At 38.7% G+C, this 26,347-nt stretch overlaps 1 protein-coding gene across 2 annotated transcripts in view; it reads right to left on the bottom strand.

Annotated features, from left to right (window-relative positions):
* The window catches only part of GLRA2 (glycine receptor alpha 2), a 126,095-nt gene that overhangs the window by 11,995 nt on the left and 87,753 nt on the right, over positions 1 to 26,347 (bottom strand). For both annotated transcript variants that reach the window (XM_065741390.1, XM_065741391.1), the window contains exon 8: positions 15,230 to 15,379. In XM_065741390.1, coding sequence (XP_065597462.1) covers positions 15,230 to 15,379 — 150 coding nt within the window. The remainder of the gene's footprint in view (positions 1 to 15,229; positions 15,380 to 26,347) is intronic.

Raw genomic sequence — 26,347 nt, 5'->3', positions numbered from 1 at the left:
ATTCAGCAAAACAAGTTATCATTCGTGCATTTCACAGGTTGCTCCAGTCTCCCAAAAACTCAGTAATGGGGTAAAGTGTTTGTATAGCAATAGATTAGAGATTTGGCATGCTCTAGAATACTCCAATGACATGTCCAATCACAGCAGTACCATCTGCTTTCCTTATATGTCCTAAATTCATAGCACTGTGTTAATTTCTGTATCAATTTACACACCACCTACAGAAAGTTATACTCAACAGATAAGTAATATTTGGTCTTTGTAATTTATCTTTAGCAAACAGTACTTGTAAATGTCTCTCCAATTGCTTTCAGCTCTCTTCTTATAGAAAAGAGTTTAAAGATCAGTAACATTGATAATATGCTTTTTTTTTTAATCTCTGATAAAAAATTACTTGTGATTAAAGTGCTATTTCCCTAAATTATTTTTCATTCAGGTCTGACTAGAATTTCAAGAATATCTGACATACTGAAAGATGGTGAGACTTCCATCTGGAGTCTGGACAGCAAGAAAATAGAAGAACCCTGTATTCTAGCTCTATTATAAATAATATAGAGAAATAATATAATGTAGAGAGGAATCTTTGTTGTAACAAGCAAGTTTAACTGCACCTTCTCTTCAGATGTCATGCAACTTGGCATTATAGAAAATAATTATTATATTACCTTAATGATACTATATTTATTATATTACCTTACTGATCAGCAACATAAAGATACCTGCAATAAATGTTCTTCCCAATAATCTGGAAAGACACAGAAATAACAGAAAAAGACCATGGAGCCTGCACGACACTGGAAACATCCTCCTCCTCAAACTTAGTTACTGAAACACTGAAGGATGGGAAGACAGAAGGCTGGGCTTTGCATGCTCCGTTCGACAACCATCTGGGGTTTCTACAAGTCTCCATCAGTATTGTGGTGGGATGGTTTACTGAAGATACAGAAGCTTGCTCATATGCAGTGTCTTTGCATGATATGGTGGTGAATGATTTCTCATCATCAGATAAAGGGCTGAGTTAGCCCTCTTTGGGTCTGAGAGAAGCGAGTCTTTCAAAGAATGAGACCACTGAAGCACCTCCTGAGGGGACAGCTGTCTAGCAGATATTTTAAATGTGTTTGCTGCATTTTAATAGATGGTTTCAGCTTGTCAGCCTTGGAGTGGCTCCTAAAATAAACATCAGTATAAAAAATAAGGCTATTTGTTTTGGATGATTAAGAGAATCTGGCTCATATATCCGAGGTTTGACAATTCCAATCACATCTACGTTTTAATTTACAGGCAAAGAAATAAACAAGGCTTCATTACTGTGTGCTGCTGGTACAATATGTTTGGCATAATAATCTATGGTATTAGTAAATTGACTCGTTGGACTGCCCTTGATCATATGTCCCATTTTCTGCTCAGTGGGGCCCTCTCTAACAGCTATATATAACCAGGAAGAAAAAAAAAGAGAGACAGCTTTCTCTTAGATCATTACAAGATGATGTTACATTTGGTTTTCCTCTTGCTTCAAAGGTTGCAAATGATGTGATCTTTCCGCTGTCACAGTTAATGTATGTCTGCTGTTTGTCTGGCTTGTCAACTCCTCGTGCAGAAATCCGATACTCCCCACTTCTCACATATTCATCTCAGATGAATTTTCTCTTGCAGGGCCCCAAATGAAACACTTGCTGTGTTCCTTCCTGCCAGTTTTCAAGTCTTGGCTTGTGTGGTCCTTTCCTGTCAAAACCCAGTTGTCACATTTGCAATCCACATGAGCACTTGCAGTAAATGTATAATCTACCGATTGTAATTAAAATTTTGCATTCTTTTCTATTAAATAAAGAAAAGCATTGTGCATCTTAATCCATAGCTCTGCTCTTCTGCCACAGTTTTTATGTCTGATCACTGAGCTAATTATATAGACAGATTGTTTTTAGACTGTACCACGCATTTATTAGTTTTACATCTCGCAAAAGAAGTGTTAGATTAATTTGGGCTCTTCGTGAGAGTTTTGAAAAAATGTTTCCTCAATCCAGGCAGAACTTAAAATTAGAAGTGACCTCTATAAAAAAGGGGGCTGGAGGATGAAGGGCAGTTCTGGGACAGGAAAGGATGAGAGCAGATACTCAGAGAGTAGACAGCTCAGCAGGAGATCAGCACACGTTACAACATACGAACTTGTGTAGCTGTATTTCAGCAGCATTATCTGCAGCTGTGCTGCTGATGAGGGAAGGGGAACTGCAGAGCCTTGGGACAGAAAGAACCTATTGTCATTCCTGTCCAGAAGGGTAAATAATTGTTCAGAGTCTTTTTTACTGACCTTTGTTCAAGGAGTGCTTGTGAGTCAAAGAGAATTACAGGGTGTAAATCAGAAATACTCAGTTATAGGTCAGCACATTCACCAAGAGATATAATTCTGCTCACAGTCTCCCTGTGGAACAATCCCTCACAAATCTCTCTTAAACTCCTGCCTAATATATTGGTCACATTACAGAAGGAACTATTTAAAAGCACTGATTAATATTTTCAGCCATTGTAAATCTCCCAGCATCCTGCGTGGTGCTGGCTGTGCCAGCTGGCTCTCAAGGACCCCTCTGGCTCCTGTCCTCTGCCATCCTCCAGTTCTGTCTGTGTAGTTAAACAGTGGAAGAAGAACCAATAACTGGCCAGCCTACACAGCTTACTCTACACTGTAATGCTTTACTGTAATGCTTTACTTGTAGGGAAGGAAAGGCCAAAATTCACATTGCACATGTCCTGCCAATCACTCTGAAGTGACCCACCTTGGGATTACAGGCATCGTCTCAGTTTATACAAGAGATAAAGAATGCTAAACCCCAAACCTTTCTTTCTACTTCCCCTCTGATGGATAGTACCTCTCTATGGGTGAGCTAGTTTCAGTTTCATAGCTCAAGGAGGTATTTGACAGACTCATGAGAGCTGGGTTAGGCAGCAAGGAACATGCAGTGGTGACAAGAGAAAACTGAGTCTGAGAGCACTGGTTGAGATGCCACATGAAATGAAATCATCTATTAGCATCACATGGTGTGGGAAAAATATTTGGGAAATAACAGCTGTTGCATCAAACCCAGTGATGAAAAAGACATGTCATGATACAAGTCAGATATTCAACCCCAGCTATGCAAATGCCCATAGGATAACTCAAAAAGGAGTTCTCCTCCTCTAAAAAATGGAGGAAGCAGTAACTGAAGAAAGAAGATTGACAAAACCATTAGTCCACACTAGTCAGAAAAAAAAAAATCTAAGACATTATTTCTACAAGGTAAGACAGTATAAACCACAAGGGAAAATGAACATAGAACGAAGAGCAAATTAGAGACAGACAACACAAGCAAACCCCACCCCTCCCTCCCCCCCATAACATCTTAAATGAGTTGTTGTGTTTTTTGAGAAAAACATCCCGTGTTCAGACTTAAAAAAATAAAAAATAAAGAGACTTTATTTACAGTTAGAGAGTAAGACAACATTTTCTGCGTCTGCAAAAACTACCCTCCCTGGAATTTTTAATAGTCTCTCTCACACTCCTGTGCGTTTCCTATGAAAAAGTACATCAATATCTCCACAATGTGAGTATTCAGCACCAGTAACAGTAAGGGCAGAATAATAAAAGACCAACCCATTAGTGAAAAATACAGAACTGACTCCACTGTAGCTCATGATAGACAAATCTAGGACATCTCTAAAATAAGGAACAAAGTGACAGTGCTCAAAAACATTAAAAAAGAACGAATTACAACTAGTTAATAAATCTGCTTTTCTGCTGAACCCAACATAGGAGGTAAAGGCATGGTACAAAAGAAATGAATTAATGTTTCATATTATATATTTTTTAATTATGAGAGCACATAATCTTGTTTTTCACCATTGTATTTGCTTCCATCCTTGGATGGACTAAGGCTCACGAAACACTATCTGAGAAATGTGGAATGGCAAGATGTAGCAGGGCTTATGCTGAAGTCCTTAAGTATGTTAAAATCATTCCTGCTCTTGTTTGTATCGCTGTATGAACACAAATACATCAGAGCAGGAAAAAAATTCAAATACAGAATATGCCTCACATAACTAGCTCTCCTCCTTTTTCTTTCAGCCCCACTTTGCTTACAGGCACAGTCACTGAACTCTGTATTACTTTGTACATAATAAATACCAACTGTATCCCGTGAATATGGATTGCAATTTGCAAAATCATTAGTTTTCCTATTTCCTGTCATCTAATATGTAGCTTTGGTTATTTCTATTTCTTCATTAATCTCAAAAAAGTTATTTCTCCACTGCCAATACCCTTTTTTACTCCACACAATCCTGTCTCTTCCAATGGCCACATGTACTCCTAGTTGCACAAATGCTGAGGAGCTAACACTAACAACTCATAGCAAGTTTAAAAAAAAGTGTTTTAATAATTCATAAATCATCACATTGAACTGAGTACTCTATCCATAAACAGCAAAGGCTACTCATCACAAAAATACCTCCTCTGGCTCAGAAAGACCTTGAGTTGCAAAGTCCTACAGCCCAGGAAGATGTATTGAGGACATGTATCTGTGTACTTGTCCTCCTGCACTGACATCAGGGTCTCCTCCTTCAGCAGCCCTCACAGAAACCTCCCTGTGTTAGACAGAGCCATGTCCTAACACAAGGTGTCTTTCTTGGGTTATACCATCTCTGGATGGATCTCGCCACAGAGAAGAGAAACAGCTGTTTGCTATACAGCTCCCTTATCTCTAATAAAGATGTATTATTCCTACCCTTTTCTCACTCAGAAAACAGATTTTTGTGGGGTGATAAGAGGCTTGACTATCGCCAAGTTGAAAGGGTAAGCAGAAAACAAGTGCTACAATGAAGTACACACTGACTAGGATGAAAAGCCAAAAAGCAGATTTGAAAACTGAGTAGGGTGATCAACTAAGCTAACTTTGGTAGGCCAGGCCTGAGAAGTAATTTAAAAAGCAAAACAAACAATCAAACAATGTATGCTACGATAATTAGGAAAAAAGCAGGTAGCAGAAAAAAAAAGAAAAGAAACAACAAATCCACATCAGTTTTATTTGTAAAATCATTAATAGCAGTGCTGGTGAGGCTCCCTGGCTAGAGTGAGAGGCTAAGAGAAGAGGCTCAGAGAGAGGACTATAATGAATAAACTGAGGCAATCTGAAGCCCAGGCATGACAGGACACACCAGCATATGAGAGCCTGGGGAAAACTGGAAATTACTAGGTAGACAGGCATAAATGAGATGCAGTGACCTGTGCAGGAATCACAATGAAAGGAAGAATAATATCTAAAGCGTGTTATGCCACCTCTGCTTTTTCCCTTTAGACACAAGCACTTATATACACAAATGCCTGTGGAAGGATCTGTCTGCTAGAATACTATCGGACTTTATGGTCTAATAAGTAAACAGCAGTTGAATTGCTATCTAATTTTCCACTGTCCCTCTGTAAATGATAGGACAAGTACTTGCAAAACTTGAAGAAAGGCAATTTTCTTCTGTGAAAGCCTCAGGATGGCTATTGAAAATACCTATACTGCTTATTGATGGAGCTGAAAATGTTATAAACCACAGCAGAAAGTCATTCTCTGAAGACTTGAGTACTCACTCATTGGTATAAATACCTGTAAACACAAGAATTCTGCCTGAGTTTCACATGGGATGTCCTATGACAAAGGCAGGGTCATCAACCCATCAGTTTAGGTGAAATACTAATGCATTGTTAGCAGCCTAATTGCATATGCAATTAAATGCATACATATACAACCAAATTAATGCAATTAGGAACATGATGGTTAAAAAATTAGCATTCAACATCAATAGTATTGGATCTCAAAACCACGAATGTGGCCAAACTTTATTTTTTGCAGACATATCTATTTTAAAGTTTTTGCCTGTGATAAAGTTAGCAAAAGTTAACAGAAAGTATATAAATGCATATCTTGGAGAGTGTGTGCTAGAGAGTACCAGGGCTACCTCCACACAGATACCAACGTGAGGCTGAAAAGGAAACACACAACTTGCTTTCCTGGAATGAAGTTTAAGAGCTCACAGTTGTGCAACTCAGATAATCCCTAATGAACACAGTTTGTGATCTCCACTCTTAATTAGCTATTCTTTTGACAGATGAAGATTACAGAGCACCCGAAGGCAAGTCTCCACCACCAGCCAGCCTGGGAAGGCTTAACAGAAACTGAATAAGTCAGTTACAGACAGAGCACTTCCACGTGACTAGCAGAAAGAATCACCTCAGAAAACTGCAGAGAGCAAGGCAAAGATAGTAAAGAGAAAATAAAGACTTCCTGCCTCCTGGGATTTGTGTCGTGATATCACAGAGAAATTAAAAACTTGGCATGCTGCAAGAGGATTGTATGTGTGTATGTACAAATGAATGCACAGTGTTTGCGTGATTTCAAAATTATACGTACAGTATAGAAGTGTAATGATTCAAAGAGCTATGCAACCCCTCAGATAGAAGTTCCAGGCTTGATGCAGAAATTCAAAGCTGTAATTGCGGACTTCTGTTGGTCCATATGTTTAGGTAACCACAACAGCCTTTTCTGACCTTTCCAAGCTGTTAATCCAAGAGCTGAAAACTGGTTTGGCACTCAATATGCCAGATAAACAAAACCAAACACTGAAAAACTGAGCTTACCAAGAAGAGCACCAAGAACACCAGCAGTCCTTCTTGGCACTGATCTTGAATTAAATAAATTTTGGGTGGACAGAACAAGGGCTGTGCCAGCTCTGAAATGTCATGAGAACATCCCAGTTATAGTGACTGGAAATGGGTAAATTCTTAGTGAGCTGTGGCATGACCTGGCAAGGAGTTTTCAAATGCTTCCAGTTTGAAATGGATGAGGATTTCGAGAAGACAGCAAGCACTCAGACTATTTGAGCCTTTCACTGTATCTCTTCCCAGACCCTTCTTCATGCAGTAGAAAAGAAAATCTCATTTCCTACCATCCACTCCTAGTCAATTACTTCTCTGCAAGATGAGAGATTATTATTATTGGGGAGAAAACAAACAAACAACAACAACAACAACAACAACAACCCTTTGTGAGCAGTACTCAAATACAGATAACTATGTTTACACCAAAAAACATTTTTCTCTAGCAGTGGATCAAGTGATATTAATATCTCTAATCACTTCATCAAACCAAAATTGTCAGTAACTGTGTCTGAGCAATCAGTTTTCTATAAGTACTGATTATTACCTTTAAAAAGGAATTACACTCTAGTTGAAGAAGAAAAAAAGAGTGTGTGTGTGTGTGTGTGTGCGAGAGAGAGAGAGAGAGAAACAATATACTTCAACACCACCTTTTTCGAAGCACTCTAAAAACTGGATTTTACCAGAACCCATTAAGATTTTCAGACCTTGAAACAGCATGAGGTTTCAACAGTCTATTTAATACAATTTGGTTTTGCACAATGTCATTTGGACAACATCATTACAGAATGCTTCACAATTAATTACATTCAAATAGCAGCTTCTATCCCCAGCGGAGAACAGGATTAATTGGGTCAGATGTAAATATGCGTTTCATGGATCCTACTGAACACTTGCCCATCTCACCAATTTACCATGTAATTTGTTGCAACTGGTGTGCTATGCTCTGGAGATGCACAGAGCAAGCACAGTTGCAAGTTACGTTGGAAATAAACTGATACAGCAATACTGATATTCTTAGCCAATATTATGTTTGGCTGTAAAAGTATGACCCTTTCATTCCCTTGCAGAAAGACTAATTTGTATTTATTCACATTGGAATTCTGTTGAATATAAAACTTAGGATGGAATTCAGAACTGATACAAAGTGTTGTGATCAGCGTGGGATCAGAAGTTTTTCCCCTCCCTGATATCTTTACCTCCATCTCAGGAAAAAGAACTGACAATACCTGTGTCAGGAAACCCTGAGACTGAGGCCTTGTTTGGTCCAGATTCTGGGCAGGAAAAGACTAAATATAAGCTACCTATGTGGGATGAACAAAGTAGGAAACATGGGACAAAGTTTGACCCCATGCTTGAAAACCTCTTTTCATGACCATAATCTTGGAACTACAGTGTATTTTTACTGTCTTTATGGAGTCTTAGGAAGGGACATTTTAAGCTAAGTCCTGAAGTCTTCTTCAGTTTTAATCATCAAAAGTTTTTTCTAAAAAAATTTTTTTCACAAAATTTTTCATGAAATAAGGTAGGCCAGAACATATTCAATGAAAGAATCACTGTATCTAAAATAATTCAGAAAACACAAGTTTGTGCCTGTGTCAGGTGATCCTTGAAAAAAATACTTCTTGTTGCTTTAAAGCATCAAAAATGAGAACACTGATTCCTGGCTCTTTTTAGCTTCCCCTGCCCTATTTTTGGTTTGCACTCTCCCCTAGGTATAATAAAAAATGAGACATTTGCACCCAGCTGGGGAGTACCTTTCATGAGCTTGAAAACTGCAGAGTTCATTTCTGGCATATTTCCTGCTGTTCTTGAATAACTACCAGGACAAACTCACTCCAGTGAACTGCAAACTTCAGTCCCCAAGGCTTGTCAATTCCAAGATGGTCCTTTCAGCCACTGCATGCTGGGTAGGCATGAGAGAGGACTTGTAGCTTCTGAAGCAAGAGTAACACTACCAAGCAAACAATTAAACTCTATCAGGTACACCTTCAGGCTTCTCTAGTCTTATCTGTCCCAGGTGGCACAGCATACAGCTATTTCATAGCTCCAGATCCGAAATCTTGTGACTTTATTATTCTGCAGCCCCTTTAAACTTAGTTCTCTGAACCTTACATCCTGTTCATATCTTAAAATTAAGGAACGATGTACTTTTGGGCTAGTCAGTGTAAGTCTTTATGGTGTGTGATGTCCCAGCTGCTGTTTCGGAGCAGCATCTGGTCCCTACAGTGTGATTATCTTTCCCTTTCTCCCACAGGATACTGTGTTGCTCCATTCTGGTCATTTCAGTAGATAGTAAGGTTCACCACTTTGCAATCTTACCAAATCCTTATTGGTTCTCCATTTGTCTGGCGTCCACTACCTATAGTCTGCCTTTAATTATAGAATGTTTAATGCACCCAATATTTTTATTTTGGTTTCAGAGTTCTCTCCTTGAAAATATGACTGTCCTTTTCTTCTTCTATGTCTTTGCTTCAAGTGAAACAACAACAACAACAAAACCACAGTTCATCATCACATATCATCATATATAATCTGAAACTATGTTACCCATTAGTCACAAATACTTGTTGATTATGAGTTCTCCTAGCTTCCATCCTCCTACACTATTGTAAGAAAAACAAATTCCATTTTTCACAACACTTATAAGCAGTGCCTTACAAACAAGTAAACAAGTTCTCTCTTCCACTTTACCTCTTTGTCTATGCTTGTATTTTTGCTGGAAAAATCCGCATTTCCAGTAAGCTTAGTCTGTTCTGATCATTACACAGCAGATTCCACCCCCATGGCTGAACACCTTCTTTCCCTACAGATTACTCTTCGTTTTAGGACTCACTGTTACATGAGCCTTCTGGCCTGTGCCTAGAGCCAGGCTAAGGATTTCTATCAAGGTGTTCTTCTAGTTCAAAACAATGCTTTTGCTTAAATGTTTACAGCAAATCTACTCAATAAATAATAAAGATACTTTGATGTTAACTAGGGCCATTGCTAGCCTATTCATGCTCACAGTAAAAAGGCAAACAAGGACATTCAGATGAAGCTGCAAGGTGACACAGCAACATGTTGAAATGTATTCTGCCTATTATTTAACTGGTTCTGTGCAGTTGTACAGAGTACTTCTTCAAGCTAAATTATCATCTCGGTTTATTTATCTTCCAATGGATTTTTTTTCTGTGCATTTACACTAAAGTGATAATGCAATTGCCCTGGAGAAAGAGAAGTAACTGCAATATCTTGAGGGTGTTTATCTACAGCAAAAGCTACCCACTCTTTAATCCGCTAAGTAAGCAAGATGTCAGAGAGAGAAAAAGCCATTCAGGCTCAGATTCCTATTTTTCACAATGAAGCTCATGTGTTAGAGCTCGCTATGCGTGCACCAAAAATAGCTCAGCAAGAAGGGCTTTCCTTGAGCACTTCCATTATTCACATGATGCGGCATCTTACATAACACACGCCCTGCACGTTATCCCACCGAGTGCTGTACACACAGATGCTAGCGGACAAAAATTTCCATTGGGGACAATAGTACCAAGTGTTTTAAAGGCAAAAGCAGGCTGTGATTTTTTTTTTTAGCTGACAGGTCTAGGAAATAGAAAATCATCTGGGTTTCTGACAGAGGGATTTCAGTGCTATTAAAACAGCAGACAGCCTTTGAAAATTATTATGCATGCATTCTCCTTTGTTAAGATGGAAATATCTGATCATCCTGATGTGGTGGCATTATTTTGGTGGGTACCTGCCTGCTCATGGGCAGCTCTATCCAGAGATCAGCAGTTCTCCCAAGCATTCGGCCGGGTGCTGCCTCCTTTGCTTAGCAGAGTTATCCTTTGCTGCTGTAATCACTGAGTCTCATTCCCAGCTCTGTCATTTGAAAACACCATTTGTGCCTCCCTCTGCTAATCTGCATGCATCTAAGCCCCCCTGGTTGCAGCACTGTTATTTGTATTGCTCCATGTTCCCTACACGAGATTAAATTCTGTCACAGCCTCCAGCTGCACAATTTTTTTGTTCAGGCTGTGAAGTATTACAGTATTAGTTTAACTCTAACACTCCCAGATTTAACCCCTATTCTTGGACACAGTGTGATTTAGAAAGTCATCTTTGAGACACTGGTATGAATACTAGTGTACTGTGACTCATTTTGACTACTGATCATATGACACAATAATTACTGTTTTCCAAAAGATATGATTGATCCTATGTAAACATAGCTCTGCTTTTTGGAAACCCATCATTTTGAAAAATAACCAAATCTTCTGTGATTATTACAGATAATATTTTAAGAAGTTGTTTTTCTTCAGGTGATCTGGCACTTAGCAAATTTAGATTTCAGTATGATGAAACTGTATTATTTCCTTCATGCCATCAGACTCACAGCTTTTTCATCCTGTACTCTCCCTATACAAAAAAGTAATATCATATTGTACAGCAAATAAGCAACCATTTCTCTAAGCAAGGAGATATGGATACTGTTGGATGCATTTCATTGTGAGCAGGAATACTAAATAAATCTTTAGGACAAGATTGAATATTTCCTCCAAGAGAAACTGTGTGGAGAATGCAGACAGGTTGAAGGGTTGTGTAGCTGAGGATATGGAGTTTCATTCCTTACAGGAGTTGGCAACAGGTCCTGATAGTTCAGTTTCTAATACAGGGGTGGGTCAATTGTTCAGTTGTAATTACAAGTTTTGGACAGTCATCAGTAAAACCTAAACTTTCCTGGAGAAACATTAACTTTCCTGACTTCTGACGGTCTCGGATTTCTTGTGCTGTCATAAAATGCTCAGAAGGTCACACCACTGTGAGGAACACAACACAGAAGTAAACAATGAAAACAGGGATGTAGGCTTACAAAACTGATAACTGTTCTGAGGACCAATCTGCTTAATCCAAGAATCTTGACCAGGCATAGCTTGGTGTCTATTTCTTCAAACTAACTCTGTTACTATGCAGTGTCAGTACTAAACAATGTCACTTTTTCACTGTCTCTTCTTGACTATATCTCAGTCATTCTCCTGTGACTTTAGGGATTGCATTCACCAGAAGCCCTCAGCTCAGTGAGCAATAACTCAGTGAGCCACACACTCTGCTTGTGAGGTTTCTTGTGGTACCAAAGGCTACATTATTTCCTCCTTCTCTTGATCAGAAAAGTACCAAGCTTCAACTATGACTGCACTGCTCCAGAAACCTCCACCTCAGTAGAGCAAATCACTTTTGTGGTGTAGATTATATATTTCTGCGAGTTTTCTGCAGTCAGAGAGTAGCTGGGTTTTAGATGAACCTAGCTGGACTACTAGCACTATATGACTGATAAGACAGACAACACTAAGTTTTTGTTTGGACTGCTTTTGTAGAGTTATCACATCAGCTTTCCATTGGCAGCACAGTAATATTGGTTATGCACCTAAAACCTTTGTGCTTATGTTCATTTTTGTGTATGGGCAAATGATATTATTTCTACAGTAGAAAGAATACAGAAATGAAGACTCTTCTACTGTTTGCTATTGTTGCTCTTTAAGTGATTGATTTATTGCATTGCAAGCCCTCTAACATAATTTTGCAGTGTAACAGGATCTGTGTTATTTGCTTTGATTTTGAAAGCCAGTAATTTCCCTTACAGTGAACAAAATCCACTAAAATCATCTACATCTTATCATGACATAACTTTACAGACCTTGATCAAAGAAAGAGGCCAATTACAGCTCAAAAGCTATTTGGGCATCAGTGTTTTTGTTCTGGAAGACCAGGTCCTGAATAATCTAAATTCTAGTCCTCTTTTATTTGAACGAATGGATTTCATTTCTCAGACACCAGTAGCAAGCAATGAGCTGAACACTAAGCTTGTTTCTCTCTCCATCACTGATTTTATTACTTCCACAACTCACCCCGTAATCTGGATCTATCAGCTGTTATCATATTGCTTTAGATCTACTACACATCACACTGTGTAAAAAATTTCAGCCCCATGGCTCTTCTCAAAACAAGTAGAAAGAAAACAGTGAAATACATTTTTTTTTTCCTTCATAGGTATTCATACTCCACTAGGCAACATTTAGGACATGACAAGAAGAAACATCGCAGGTTGACAGTTCAGGAATAAATGTCATACCAGTAAAATGCATTTCATTATATGTACCTAATGTGGTTGGGATGCAGTCATCTGAAAGATGACACAGTGTGGGATTTTCTATGGCAAAGCACTTCCTATGCTCCTGCATCACACCCAATCCCCTAACTCCCATCCTCCCCCATATATATGTACAAGACCAGGGTACTGAATGCACATATATTTTCCTTAGGTTTGGAGAAGGAACAGCACAATCCAACCGTGGAAAATAGCAATCGTAAAGAAGGGCCAGAGGAACATGCAACATGAAACTGCTGTTCATGCTGGGGACAGTACTCTATATTTTGTGGGGACATTTAGCAAAGAGAGTGCAAGAGGCTACTAGCGATGCCATGAAAATCATCCATTCTGCTGATTTATGACATCATTGCACATATTGAAGCTCCCTCTTGCTTTCTCTTTCCCTCTACATTTTTACCCTCAAACTTGAATTGCCGATCTGATTCACTGTCCCGTAAGCTGATGACTCTTTTCTCTGCAAGCCATTCATGCGCCTCATGGAATCGACGCTTTCATTCCCAACAGTCATAGTCTGTGCCTGTCCCCAGAGTGTCAGCATACATAGCAGCAGCAAGAATGAGAACAGCACAGTGGCAACACAACAACACATACATAACACGCAAAGAGAAGAATGGCTCAGTTAGAGAAGACCATCATGCAAAAGAATGTGAACCATTTTCAAGGCAAAACAGAGAAAATCATGAGATACAAACTGAAGTGAAGAGATGCAGAAAATGTCTCATAAAGAGCTGGCCTCAGTGTCATCATTCTCTATTTTGAAATTTGTGCAACCAGATTCAAAGTAATAGAAACCCTGTGCAAATGGATGTCACTCTTACATCACCTGAGTGTTATGCAGCATTTAATTAGGGAATTGCACATTTTGTGTAGAATCAACTGACTTGCTTGAGTGGTTTCTTCTGATGATTAGTTTTCAAGTGCCTTTCCCTTAATAGTCACCAAAATAACCATTCTGACAGCAGATGAATGACCATTTCTGTAGCCAGAATCTCATAATTTTCAAGTGACATCACTGCCATACTATTATTTACCAGTAGTGGCTTGGCAACTAGTTCACGTCAGAAGATGAAATCATTCCCAAAACTGAAATTACAGACTTCATACAGCAGCTTCTGCTGTGGCAATGTTGTTACTGGAAACAAAGGTTTCTGGTGGCAGTGTATCTGCTATGTGTGCCTGCAGATGGACAAGCATTTCTGTTCCCTCTCTGAATCTGAATGAGAATCTCAATTCATCTGACAACAGCATTAAACCAGAGGACAGTACTGGATTGCTTCCCAGAGCATCCATCAAATATTCCATTAGCTACAGAATAATCATTAGACAGACCTGTCAAAACACAAATGCCCTATGCCATTCTTGTTATTCCTCAAGTAAGGAAGGAAACCATTATTAGAAACTTGAAAACTTCATGTGACTCCAATGAATACTTACTTTGCCTAGCAAATGTTTTTACGGAGAAGCAAACTTAAATGTTTCTGCTGATACTGAGTTCCAATGATAGAAATACAGGAAGGATGTAGATGCTACAATTATGGGAACTGATCATAAATTGACTAAATTTCAGTTTAATGTCTATTCTTATATGAAAAGGCGAGAGCCTTTTCATTTAACAAATGAGAAATCAGGAAAGATTGACAGACTTCCTAAAAATATTTCCAGGCTGACATCTACATTAAAAACAAGCCTCTCTTCTACATTTCAGTTGCTAGTATAAAATTATATAATTATAATATTCACAAAACGTCCCTTTGTTAAAAAACTGAAGTTACTATCATAAATAAATTTTGAAATTGTTCTAATCCTTTTCTTTTTTTCACTGATCATGTTTACTGGTTTCAGCAGGGAAATAAACCGACCATTGGTGGTTTAGTAGTGAGGACAAAGCTGCTGATCACAGGGAGCTTTGTTAAAGAATCTCCAATTTTAGGAGGAAAAGACAGTAGAAAAGACAGGTCTTAAGCATATCCTTGTGTTAGCATGTCTGGATGAATTCAGAGAAATAATAATGTTAGTATGCTGTCTGTATCATTGTTCCTTATTTGTTAGTTGGTACCACATAATAACATATTTCTGGATTAAAAGAAAATCTGAGGTCTCTTTAGCCTAAATGTCTAATAAATGTATGGGTAAAGGCACAGCTGCTTCAGTAATTTTAAGAAGAGAATAAAATTCTTGGAATCAATAACCAGTCTATTGACATTTATTGCTATCTTTATGAACTGTAAATAAAGCCAGCAGATAATTTTCAACCCTTTCTCATTGAGTAAATCACAAAAAAAAAAAAAAAAAAAAAAAGGCAACATTAAAATGAGACTGTTCATTGAGGGTGAGAGCTGAGGTGAGAAACAAACCTCTATGTCAAGTATGCTGTCAGGGTAAAGTTGGGCACCTCAAGTAATGGACAACTATACCTTGTTTTGTCTTCTTTGCCTTCTCCGGAGCCTCAGAAACTCCTTGTGTTGTCGTGAAACAAAATTGACTGCTGCATATTCAAGTAATGCAGCAAAGACAAAGAGAAGGCACACGGCCATCCAGATGTCAATAGCTTTTACGTAGGAAACCTAGAAAGGAAAAGGACACAGCATATTATATTCCAAACTTCCTCATAAGCTGGAATGAAGAAAACATATCCACAGCATTAGATTCAATTGTTCAATGATGTGGGTTTTTTTGTTTTGGTTTCTTCTGTTTGTTTTGGTTTGTTGCCTTATTAACCTCTAAAAATACAATTATTCAACTATTCATGGAAGTGCGTGTTCACATGTGCAAAGAATACACAAGTTATGAGTGATTGCCTTGAACAAGAGAATCAGGATTTGTCTAATAAAACACGATTCCTCTTATATACTCAAAACCCCAGTTTATCAGAAAGAATATGAATATAAAACCTACTGAAAAATTACCCTAGAAAAGTTACATTTATTACCTTTTTTTTTCCTCTTTCATGAAACAAGTATATTCATGAATTAGCTTCATTTGCTATCCATAACCTGAAAGTAAACTCAGGGTACTGTATCCTAATGATTGATCTAACTTTACTGATATATGTGTTATTAAACATTCAGCCACAATCCCTTGATCTTTATCCAACAGCTCTGTAAGTAAAAATAAATCTTCACAGACATTATCTAGTAGAAATATTCAAATAGTACATGTCTTTGTTCTACTGAAAGCCTATTCAGATTTGCCGTGTCCGCAAAAAAAAAAAACAAAAAAAAACCAGAGGTATTAAGTACTGTAATGCCACAAGATTTTTATCACATTACTCACACAGCAGGCCAAATATCAGCCAGTTAATGAGCTGCACACTATCCATATCAAAGGTACACTGGCCTCCACAGCTACGTTTGGTCTCTGTCTTTCTTTTTAGTCTTACAGTTTTTAAGCAAAGATCCAGTGATTAGGAAACAGCAGGATATCTCTTCTGTTTATCAGTTATTCTATCCAGGGTGGAACTATAATTATCTGACTTTTGTGTCTGTGAAGTATACGTGAGCTATATGCCTAAACTCCTTTGATATAAATAAATAAGGAATGAAGAATAGTAGGCATTTATAGGATGAAAAGCATCTGAGCTGTTTTAGATGTCTACTTTAGGATGAGATGACTAACAACTAGTAGCACTTTTTTGTCTTCAGGTCTGCATATAGAAACTTAGAGCCTCATGATGTTAGCATAGATGTGTGGGGCTTTATGCAGTTGTCTAACTGCATAAAGTATCACATACTGCCATCAGGAACTTAGTTATCATCTCGTAACCCAGCAGAGCACAAATCTGTTATTACACAAGCTGGTCCTCTGGAGCTGGCTCACATACCCAACAGCATCTCAAATGTCATCATCACACTTACTGAGATAAGAAAGATGGACTGCACCCAAACTATGAAAAATTATAATTAACAGGTATATAATGTCAGAATAGTACTCTGCAAAGTAAACAGTTCAATGCAGTCAATATACACAGGAGTCAGAAAAGACAGAAGAGAACAACATGTCCTGAATTTTGAGTTCAATTTTTAGTAGACAGTCTCCAGTGGAGGATGGAGACTAACCGTAGGATGTTTTGCACATACTATTAAAAATGATCTTGCTTTCATGCTCATGGCTACTATTTTATGATGAAGGGAAGTACACCTATTTCTGTCAATTTTTGCCACGATCACCATGTGCTTAAATGGCACTGTATTTTTAAAGCCTATTGAACAATTTTTGTTAACACATAATGAAATGCACTGCACTACGTGCTCCAGCAATCAATATGAGAGGAGGAACTAACATTTAAAACCTTGCAGGAAAGCTACAGAGCTCCATTTTGGAGATCATGGACACGGAGCAGGATATTTCAGAGGATTCAAGAACTGCTATTCATCCTGCATTAGAGAATCACATGCTGCTGCCAAGACTATAGTCCATCTCCACACTGTGGTGGGCAACCACTGCAAGGTTCACAGGACCACATACCCTGTGTGAGATAAAGAGCATTTAGCAGGTGAAGGTGATACCAAGGATCTATGCCTTTCAATTAGATTCACCGCAGGCATTCAGTTCTTTCTCACAAGTGCAAGAAAAATCATACAAGTTACTTCCTTACTGAGCAGCTGTGAAACCCAGTGAAATCTTCAGTATCCAAGGCATTCTATGCCACAGGCTGAAGCTCAGTAGGAAACAACTCACTGTAATTTCTGTAAAATGCAGCTGAGTTTAGGTTGTTTGTTACCTTCCTCGAAGTGGCAGCTTGCTTTCTTTTACAAATGCCCCGAGGAGACACTATAGACCTGCATAAACAGCTGGACTGTGCTGCCAGAGACAGCATAATGCAGGGAGCCGAAGCCACAGCAATCAGCACTTGTGACTGTGCAAATCCCATCCTAGTGAGCTCATAGCAGTGATGGCAAAATAATAAAGGAGACCCTGAATTAGACTTCCAGCCTCTGACATAGCACTGCCATAAATGGCATCCACATTGCTGAGCTAGGTGGATTATTTTAACTCCAGGCTGCTGGGCTGGGATAGCAGTATAGTTGACAGGTATGTAGCTTGTTCTATTTAGTCATTGCCGCACCACAATAAAAATAAAAATATGAAAAATTCTAGAAGTGAAACTCCCTTGATTTGAATTATTTTATATAATTTTTTTTTGTATATACCAAAATTCTGCTAAAGGCCAACAAGCCTATGCAACATTGTGAAGCAAGACTTGTTTCTAGCAACTCCTGTGCCTGGAAAACTGTGTGGATCTTTTACATCAAGGACACCTTCCTCTGGTACACATTTCCAGGGAAGCATCAAAACTGGTTACCAGATTTAGAGTCAGCACTTTGGTATCTAAAACAATTTGAAAAAAGTAAAAAATCTGTAGAATTCAGGGTCTCCGCTCCAGCTGAATGTCATCTGTCTTCAAGCTGGAAAGGGCCACAGCCACCAGACCACAGACTGCCCTGAAGTGGGCTTCTCCCAGCCACCCCTGCTAAAGTTGCTCCACTTTGTATGAGAATGCATGGAAATACATTGGTTTAGGGACTGGAAACAGAACTTTCTCTTCCCAGATGTAAATCTTAACCTCATTCTCTTTCTCTGTGTTCCAAACACATGCACAGACTGAGAGGGCCCTATCAGAGAATTTCATGGTGGCTGAACAATTTCCTCAGGGATATGAGCACAGAAAGGTTGTGAATTTGATCTATGCACTCCAGGTGAACGCTATAACCACTTGCCTTCCAGATGCTGCAGCTTCTCACTGTGGCATCTTGCGTGTGAATGAAATGCCATTGTCTTGGAGCTCCTCAGTATTTCCCATTTATCTCCACAGGAAACTGAACTCAGCAGGTTCTACAGTGTATCTCACTCCTAGATGCTTATTTCTACTTTGCACTGTGGAGGGAACTTTTCACATCTAATTTTCAGTTAAAAATATTGCTGAGTGACACAGTCTTAGGAGCTGGGGTGAGCACAGTCAGGTGCTTTGTGATATCACAGGCACTTTCATTGCTTTGGCAGGTTTTTCCAGCAAGTCCAAAGAGCGTTAGCACACTGTTAGCAGCTATAATTTTTCCCAGATTACAGTCTAGCTTGAAAACTTGTATGTCTGCCCAACCAAAAGGCTAACATCATGTGCTACAGTAAGAACCTCACTGAACAATACTGTATCTCCAGCTTCCTTAACTATCTGCTTGATACAGAACTACAATGGCAAGAAAAACTTGAATCACTTTTGTTGGGTAGTATCTTGACGTATCTTGATGTACACTGGCTCCATTTACTTTGCAGTAATTTTATAAGTGGTTGTTTAAAATATTTGTGTCATTCGGCATTATCATGTTCATAAAGGACATTAAGACTTCCTTGCCCTTCTCTTTCTTTAAATAGCTGCTCTGTTTACTTCTGTTTTTCTTTTTATTTATTTATTTGTTTATTTATTTTAGGAAGATGTGGTTAGTTAGGGATTTAATGGCTCCTGCTAATAAAAACATAAAATATTTCAATTTTCAATTCAATCAGTTGCTCTAAATATTTTAGGGTCAGATGCTGAGAGAAATTTTTCAGAGTGAATCTGTCTGCATCATGAGCACATGAGACTTAGCACAGTAAATGTGACAAAGAGACACCTTTCCCTTCACGTTTTTTGCACATTTCTTATTCTGTGTATTTTTAATGTCAATTCTGTTCACTGTGTAAATAAAAGAACAGCTGGTGTTCTGTACAGCACTGCTGCATCACCAATGACCTCACTGAAGTTCCTAGAAACAAAAGTCAAAGGAGGATTACATTGTTCATGAAGGTCTTGTAAAGATTAAATCTTCTACTCTTCCAGGACCTGTAATTGTAATGCTGCGAATCTCTCACATCTTTTCTATATTTTTCCAGATATAATTACATGTCAAAATCAGAATGAAGCACTCTTTTGTGGAGAGAAGCTGAGGGAAAACATGGTCATGGGTCCTGCAATTCAACAGCTGTCATTTGTTGACATTTGTGAGTCAACCCAAATGCGAGCTCTATTTCTGGTACAGCAGACACCTCTAGGGACAATCGCTTTATCTCTCTGATCCAGTTTAACAGGTGTAAAACAGGAATAAAGACACTTCCACTCTCCCAGAGAGATTTCCAGTCTCTCCCTGCCCTCACAGATGAGAAAGCTAGCCATATCCTGAGCTGCATCCAAGGAAGCATGGCCAGCTGGTAGAGGGAGGTGATCCTGCCCCTCTACTCTGCACTGGTGACACCTCACCTGGACTACTGCATCCAGATGTGGATTGCTCAGTACGGGAGGGACATGGACCTGATGGAACAGGTCCAGAGGGGGGCCAGAAAAAAGATCCAAGGGATAGAACAGCTCTCCTATGAGGACGGGCTGAAAGAGCTGGGGTTGTTCAGTGTGAAGAAGAGGAGGCTCCAGGGAGACCTGATAGTGGCCTTTCAGTATCAAAAGAGGGGCTCTAAGGAAGGAGACAGACTCTTTAGCAGGGTCTGTTGTGATAGGACAAGGGGAAATGATTTCAAACTAAAAGACAGGGTACTCAGATTGGATATAAGGAAGATTTTTACGGTATGGGTGTTGAGTCACTGGAACTGGTTGCCCAGAGAGGTGGTGGATTCCCCATCTCTGGAGGCACTCAAGGTCAGGCTGGATGGGGCTCTGGACACCCTGACATAGCTGTAGGTGTCCCTGTTCATTGCAGGGGATTGGACTAGATGGCCTTTTAATGTCCCTTTCAACTTAAATAATTCTATGATTCTGTGATTTTTCAAATAAGAATTTTTTTTTGCTACTGGAAAATTTAAAAATTTGAAATACATTTATTCTATGCATTAGAAGAAGTTATTGGGAAAAAGTGCCAAAGAAGTTTTCAGATTAAAGACGTAGAAAGAGAAGAAAGTACTGTTTTAAAGAAAAACTGAAACAAGAGTTAAGTAAAAATTCCTTCCAGTACTAGACATTGTTGTTGCATTAAATTTCATTCTACTTTTTCAAACGAAAGCACTTATATGAAATTCTGTTACTATAAAACTTGCACTGATATAGAAATTGATAACTCTTTCCAGCATGTCAGCTTTATATAGCTGAAGCTGGAAGCACCAGCCCTGTTTTTGCTACATTGTACAGAAGGTTTCTAAATGAAGAACATGCTGTCTGTATCTTCTTTTTGTTTCACTGTTTTTATGGATCTTCATGCAAATGTTTCACTACTATGAAGTACCATCATGCTGAAACAAATTCATTTCAGAAAATGCAAATCACTTTTCCAATCCTAAAATTTCAGGAATTTTGTACTGTTCTGTTGTTGCAATGCTTTCCAATTAAATATCCTTCACACTCTGCAAATTTGAAAGATCATAGTCAACATTCAATATATTGTCTGATCAGATCAGTAAGAATTTCTAACTTAGCGGACAGTATGGAATAAGAGTTCTACCAACTTCAAAATCAATGGGATAGACCTCCCTGTAGGAAAATCTTCATGAAACATTCAAGCAAGACAAATGAGGCAACTAACCATCATGGCTGCCTTTCAGGCCTGTTCTCAAAGGCATGGGTTTCTGGAGGACAGTAAGAAGACAGAACATCAGTACAAGTTTTGCTGCAGGGATCTCCCTCTTCCATATTCAGTGGTACACAGGCATCCCTGGAAATCCAGGAAAAGTTCTCCAGATCAAAATAATGTTCCTTCCTATATTTACCTTCTCTGTAGAACAACTATGTTCAGAGGGTGATAAAAACTAGGCCAATTTTTCTTGCTTTGGCTTGCTCAGTCTTTGGCTCTAACCCAGAGAGTAACTTGAGTTAGGAATTGGAGCTCTGCCTGGTCTTGGGGGTGAGTACATGAGCTGCAGAATCTGTTTGACCCCTTCTACTTCACCAAAAATAAGCCAGAAGGTGAGAAGAGATCAGTAGCAGGGAGAGGATGAGGCCATCTTTGTGTTGCTTATACCCACTATGACACACTAATCAAGAATCAAATTAACAAATTAACATTAACATACTGCAGTAAGGAGTACTGCAAAGACCCTCAGAAGTGTAGACAAAGGAAGAGAAGTCAATGTTAATAAATTTGTCATCTATAGAACTGAGACTGTGGTAAATGTTTGTTTTCATCTTCAAGACTTCAGCATTCACTTATGTACCTTGTAGTGAGAAGCTTTCAGCTATCAGAACAGAAAATAAACACTCATACTGTGGGCCTGGTCTTAACAGGTTTGCTGATGAATGAACCCTGTGGAAATTGTAGATCTCTGTGCTGGTTCTGGCTGGGATAGAGTTAATTTTCTTCACAGTAGCTTGCATGGTATTATATTTCAGATCTGTGATGAAAAGTATTGATAACACATTGATGCTTCCAATATTACTGATCAGTGCTTACAATGAGTCAGTGACTTCTAAGCTTCTTACACTGCCTTGCCAGTGAGGGAGCTGGTGGTGCACAAAAGTTAGGAAGGGGTAGCACCAGTACAGCTGACACAAGCTGGTCAAAGGGACATTCTGTACTGCCCAATATTATGCTCAGAAATAAATGCTGAGGGAGGAGTCTGTAAGGCTCTCATTGCTCAGGGACTGCCTGAATGACTGTCAGAGGGTGGTCAGCAATTGTTTTTTTTTGTCGCTTGTTTTTTTTCTGTTGTGTTTTTCTTCTTTTTCTTTTTGCTTATGTGAAATGGGATTAAAATCAAGTCCCAGATGTCCCACTCAAGAAGCCAGCTACTACTCTCAGAGTAAAATGCCTGCTCAGAGATGTTCACAGAAGTGGTTGGGTTGGCTTGCTGGATGAATGAAAAAGTGGCAATAATAATTTAATGTGAAATATTCTTCTCCCAGTTATTTTAACAAAAAAAAACCTCTATTTTTTTAACTGAATATTTTGTTCAATTCTTTTTTTTTTCCAGAAACATCTACCTCACCTTCCATATTGAAATGAAATGCGGAAAACGTTGAAAACAAAATCATAAGCAAACAAGAAATATTTAATTTAAAAATCTCGAAATGAACTTTATGCCCTCTCTCCATTATTCAAATTCCATCTGAAACTATCCACCAAAGTAATCAGGAATTCACAAGTTGTTCCAGTCACCCAGAATTGCCTTCCTTTGGTGAATTCAATTCATCCAATTTTTTATTTTTATTTTTTTCTCTATTTCTGTCACAGGTTCTGCCAAGTCATGAGATGCTAAGCTTCCCACCTACCATTGATGCAGAACTAAATGTTGACTGTGCTCAAGACACAAAAAGTATGTATACCACTTATGGTTTGTTTTTTTAAAGATGGCAAGGGAGTTAAGGTATTTACTAAGATGCTGGGCAGGGGGCAGAGGAGGCAATCACAGATAAACAAAAAAAATCAGTAATATGGCAAATAGCTTTTAGTGCTGCTCACAATCCCAAAGAGCCACAGACACTGTCTGTGCTTGTGAGTGGTAACTGACACCACTATACCAGTTCTATCCTACTCCCCTTGAAGAGAGCAAGCAAGGTGCTTTCCACCTTCTGTGGGAGTGGTATTGGCTGCTGAGACACCACAGGTATTTGACACACTGTAAACCTCTGCAGCATAGGGTTTGCACTTGATTCAGATTACATGAGATTGTATTATAGTACAGTGTATCAGCTAGAAGTGATAAAGGGAGCACAGAACAGCAACTGCACACTGGAGACTCTTATTTCTTTAAACTGTGTAGCTATGTTTTACATGACATATTTCTAAAAAGTAAACTAGTGTTCCAGGTAAAGACAAGCTATTCTAGAGAGGCAATAAAATATTTCTTTTTAGTATGAGTTGTGTCTGTACATATTGTATGATCTTTCTTTTCAAACAGCATATTTCCACCTTTGAAAAATGTAATTCCATAAATATAGAATCAGTTATCAGCCCAGTCAAGCAAGATTGTTTGTTTTTCTTCCCCAAGGGCATGTGAAGTATTGGCATATTCATCATGTGTCATTTTCTGCGATCTTATGGTGTAGTTCCCTCTATTTCCCATTCCCAACAATTCATTCTTTCTGTACAGGAATTTTAGACAAGATGCACCATTTCCACTTCAAAGATTCTTTGCTTCCTTGAAAATAGTGTGACTATTTTTTTCAGAGAGAAAGAAAAATATACAAAATTATACCAAAACAAAACAAAACAAAAACCCCAAGCAACAGCTTAAGGTGTTTTTTCAAACTCAAGAGTTTGCAGCTGAGAAAACAGAGGATTGTGGTATTCACAGATAACAGTGTTGGCAGTCAGTTTGGGAGTAAACTGGTGGTTTTATTATGCAGTGATGATGAGGGAACTGTCTGGCCTCTCCCACTGGGAATGAAGCAAGACTCTCATAAGAATTCTGATTGTGGTCAAAAGCCCAATCTTGCAAAAAAAAGTAGCCAACTTTGTGTTGTGTCATTTGTCATTAAGATTACACTAAGTTGGAAATGTCAGTTACATTAAGGCCAGCTCAGGCTACTAAAGAAATAGTTAGCTGAAAAGTTAATTTTGGGAGAAAAAAAGAGTTATTTTGGAAACAAGAGGTTCTGGTGACCCTGCTGTGTTGAGTTTATGCCTCCTCAACAAAGGCAGAGTAGAAGTGAGAGTGAGCAGATCCACATCATTGTCTGCAAAGTACAGACATGGGTGGACCAGGACTGGTTACTTCTGTCTGATCCTCTCTTTTCAGGCACTTGGAAAAAGAGGCTTTAGGGGGGAAACAATCCATGAAAGAGAAACAAAAGTAGAGTTTCGTCTGTTCATCATTTATTAGGACTTCAGTATCCACCAGGGTATTGCTCATTCTTCTCATTGCCCCAGTTTTGACAAAGACACTGAGCAAGAACAAGTCAGGGTGTTCTGCCTCTTCCACCAGCTCAGTCACATCCGGAACACTACATGAAAAAAGGAAATTGTGGCTCTTGTTACTCTCCAGCCTGGTTGTCTCACTCTGCTCTCTTGGTAAAAAGGCTTCTGGTTTAACTGGCCAAAAATAATGTGCTTTGGTAGCAGGGCTGTAGAACAAAAGGCAGCTAACTCCCACCCCAGTGTCACAGCTAGAAGTGATATAGTTTTGTCAGATCTCAGACAAGCCAGTAAGATCCACAGTCTGAGCCTGAGCTGCCACACAAACAGGCATGCAACATCAAGGATAAGCTGTACCCACTGACATCCTGCACAAACCCTGCTCTTCCTCAGTCTTGTTACATACGTTTTGCTTTTCTTCTGTCATCAGGAAGACAATATTGAATCAGAACTCAGCTATATGACTAAGCCTTTTTCTTTCCAAAGCAATCAGTTTTACAATAAAGCTTTCTTGAAACAAAAGGCAAACCTTCCTGTCTCCACCAAAATATCTGCGACTCTGCATCCATGGACTTCCCACAGATTGCTACAGCAACTCAGTGCCCCATATATTATACCTTCAGTCTTGGCTTATGAATAAGTAAAAATCAAAGGGCAAATTTTATGTTGTTGTAGATAATGTAAATATTATCAATATTTGTGACATTTCTTGTGTATGGACAAGAAACTAACTAACAGATCAGTGGAGCAGTGGTGATCAGTTTATGAAGGTGACAAATAAGGATTGATGTCTCTGCTACAAGAAAGCAGCCTCTTATTTCTAAGTAATTGAAGGAAATTTATCACACACACAACCCATAACAGGCTGGATCAGTGCAAATTGAGAACTATATGTGTCTGGGTTGAGACATGGGCAAATACAAATGAAGGTAGATACATGACAATGTTGGTCTTGGTTCACATTTTCAATAAAAGCTTCAAGCTCTTCCTTCCAGGTTAAATCAATAGAAAATATTTATTTAATATCATTAAATGCTCACTTGACTACTTGGATTCCACATGGTAAATTCTCTAGTGCATGCAAGCATGAATAAGAACAATTGCCAAGGGAAAAACTGAGGAAGATTAAAGTGATGACAGAAAACCATGTATGCATCATAGCTGGCAAGAGCTGCTTGTGGGATTCTGAAACAAAGTCATCAAGTTCATTAAAAGAGTTCAATGCTGACACATACCAAAGGAATATTTACATTTGAGATTCATCTGAAATAAGAAGATGAAGTGGTGTGTATCTGAATACAGCCAGAGTATCTCCTTCCGTAATGCCAGGTTCTCCGTTGCAATTGCACTTTTCTGAAAGGCTTTTTGTCTGTTTGTTTTTCACAAATAGAGTATTAACTCAGCTTCAGAAAACCCTTTCTATTTCCACTGTAGATCTCAAATTGCCTCAGTCACCTTGGGTGGAAAATAATCATCATTCAGCTCAGCTACAGTTGTTTCACATGCAGTCGTTACATCTACCACCCGATTAGGAAGAATTGCACCAAATTCCATTATTCTTTGACCTCTGAAGAGTTAACTGACTCACTGACTCAGTACCTGACTGTTATCAAATAATATTCACTATGTTATTTTTGAAGCAAGAAGAAGGAATCCCTTCCTTTCACATAAACCAGGTAAGAACTACACAGCTGATTGGTGGCACTGTGACTACCGTGATCACAGAACATAGGCACCTGTGCATCTGTAGCTATTATTTTTTAATCG

Source organism: Cyrtonyx montezumae, unplaced genomic scaffold, assembly GCF_038088225.1.
Source record: "Cyrtonyx montezumae isolate F1298 unplaced genomic scaffold, pur_monq_1.0 scaffold_3, whole genome shotgun sequence".
NCBI lineage: Eukaryota > Metazoa > Chordata > Aves > Galliformes > Odontophoridae > Cyrtonyx > Cyrtonyx montezumae.
Note: the sequence above shows the minus strand (reverse complement) of the source record. Positions and strands in the feature narration are given on the sequence as shown.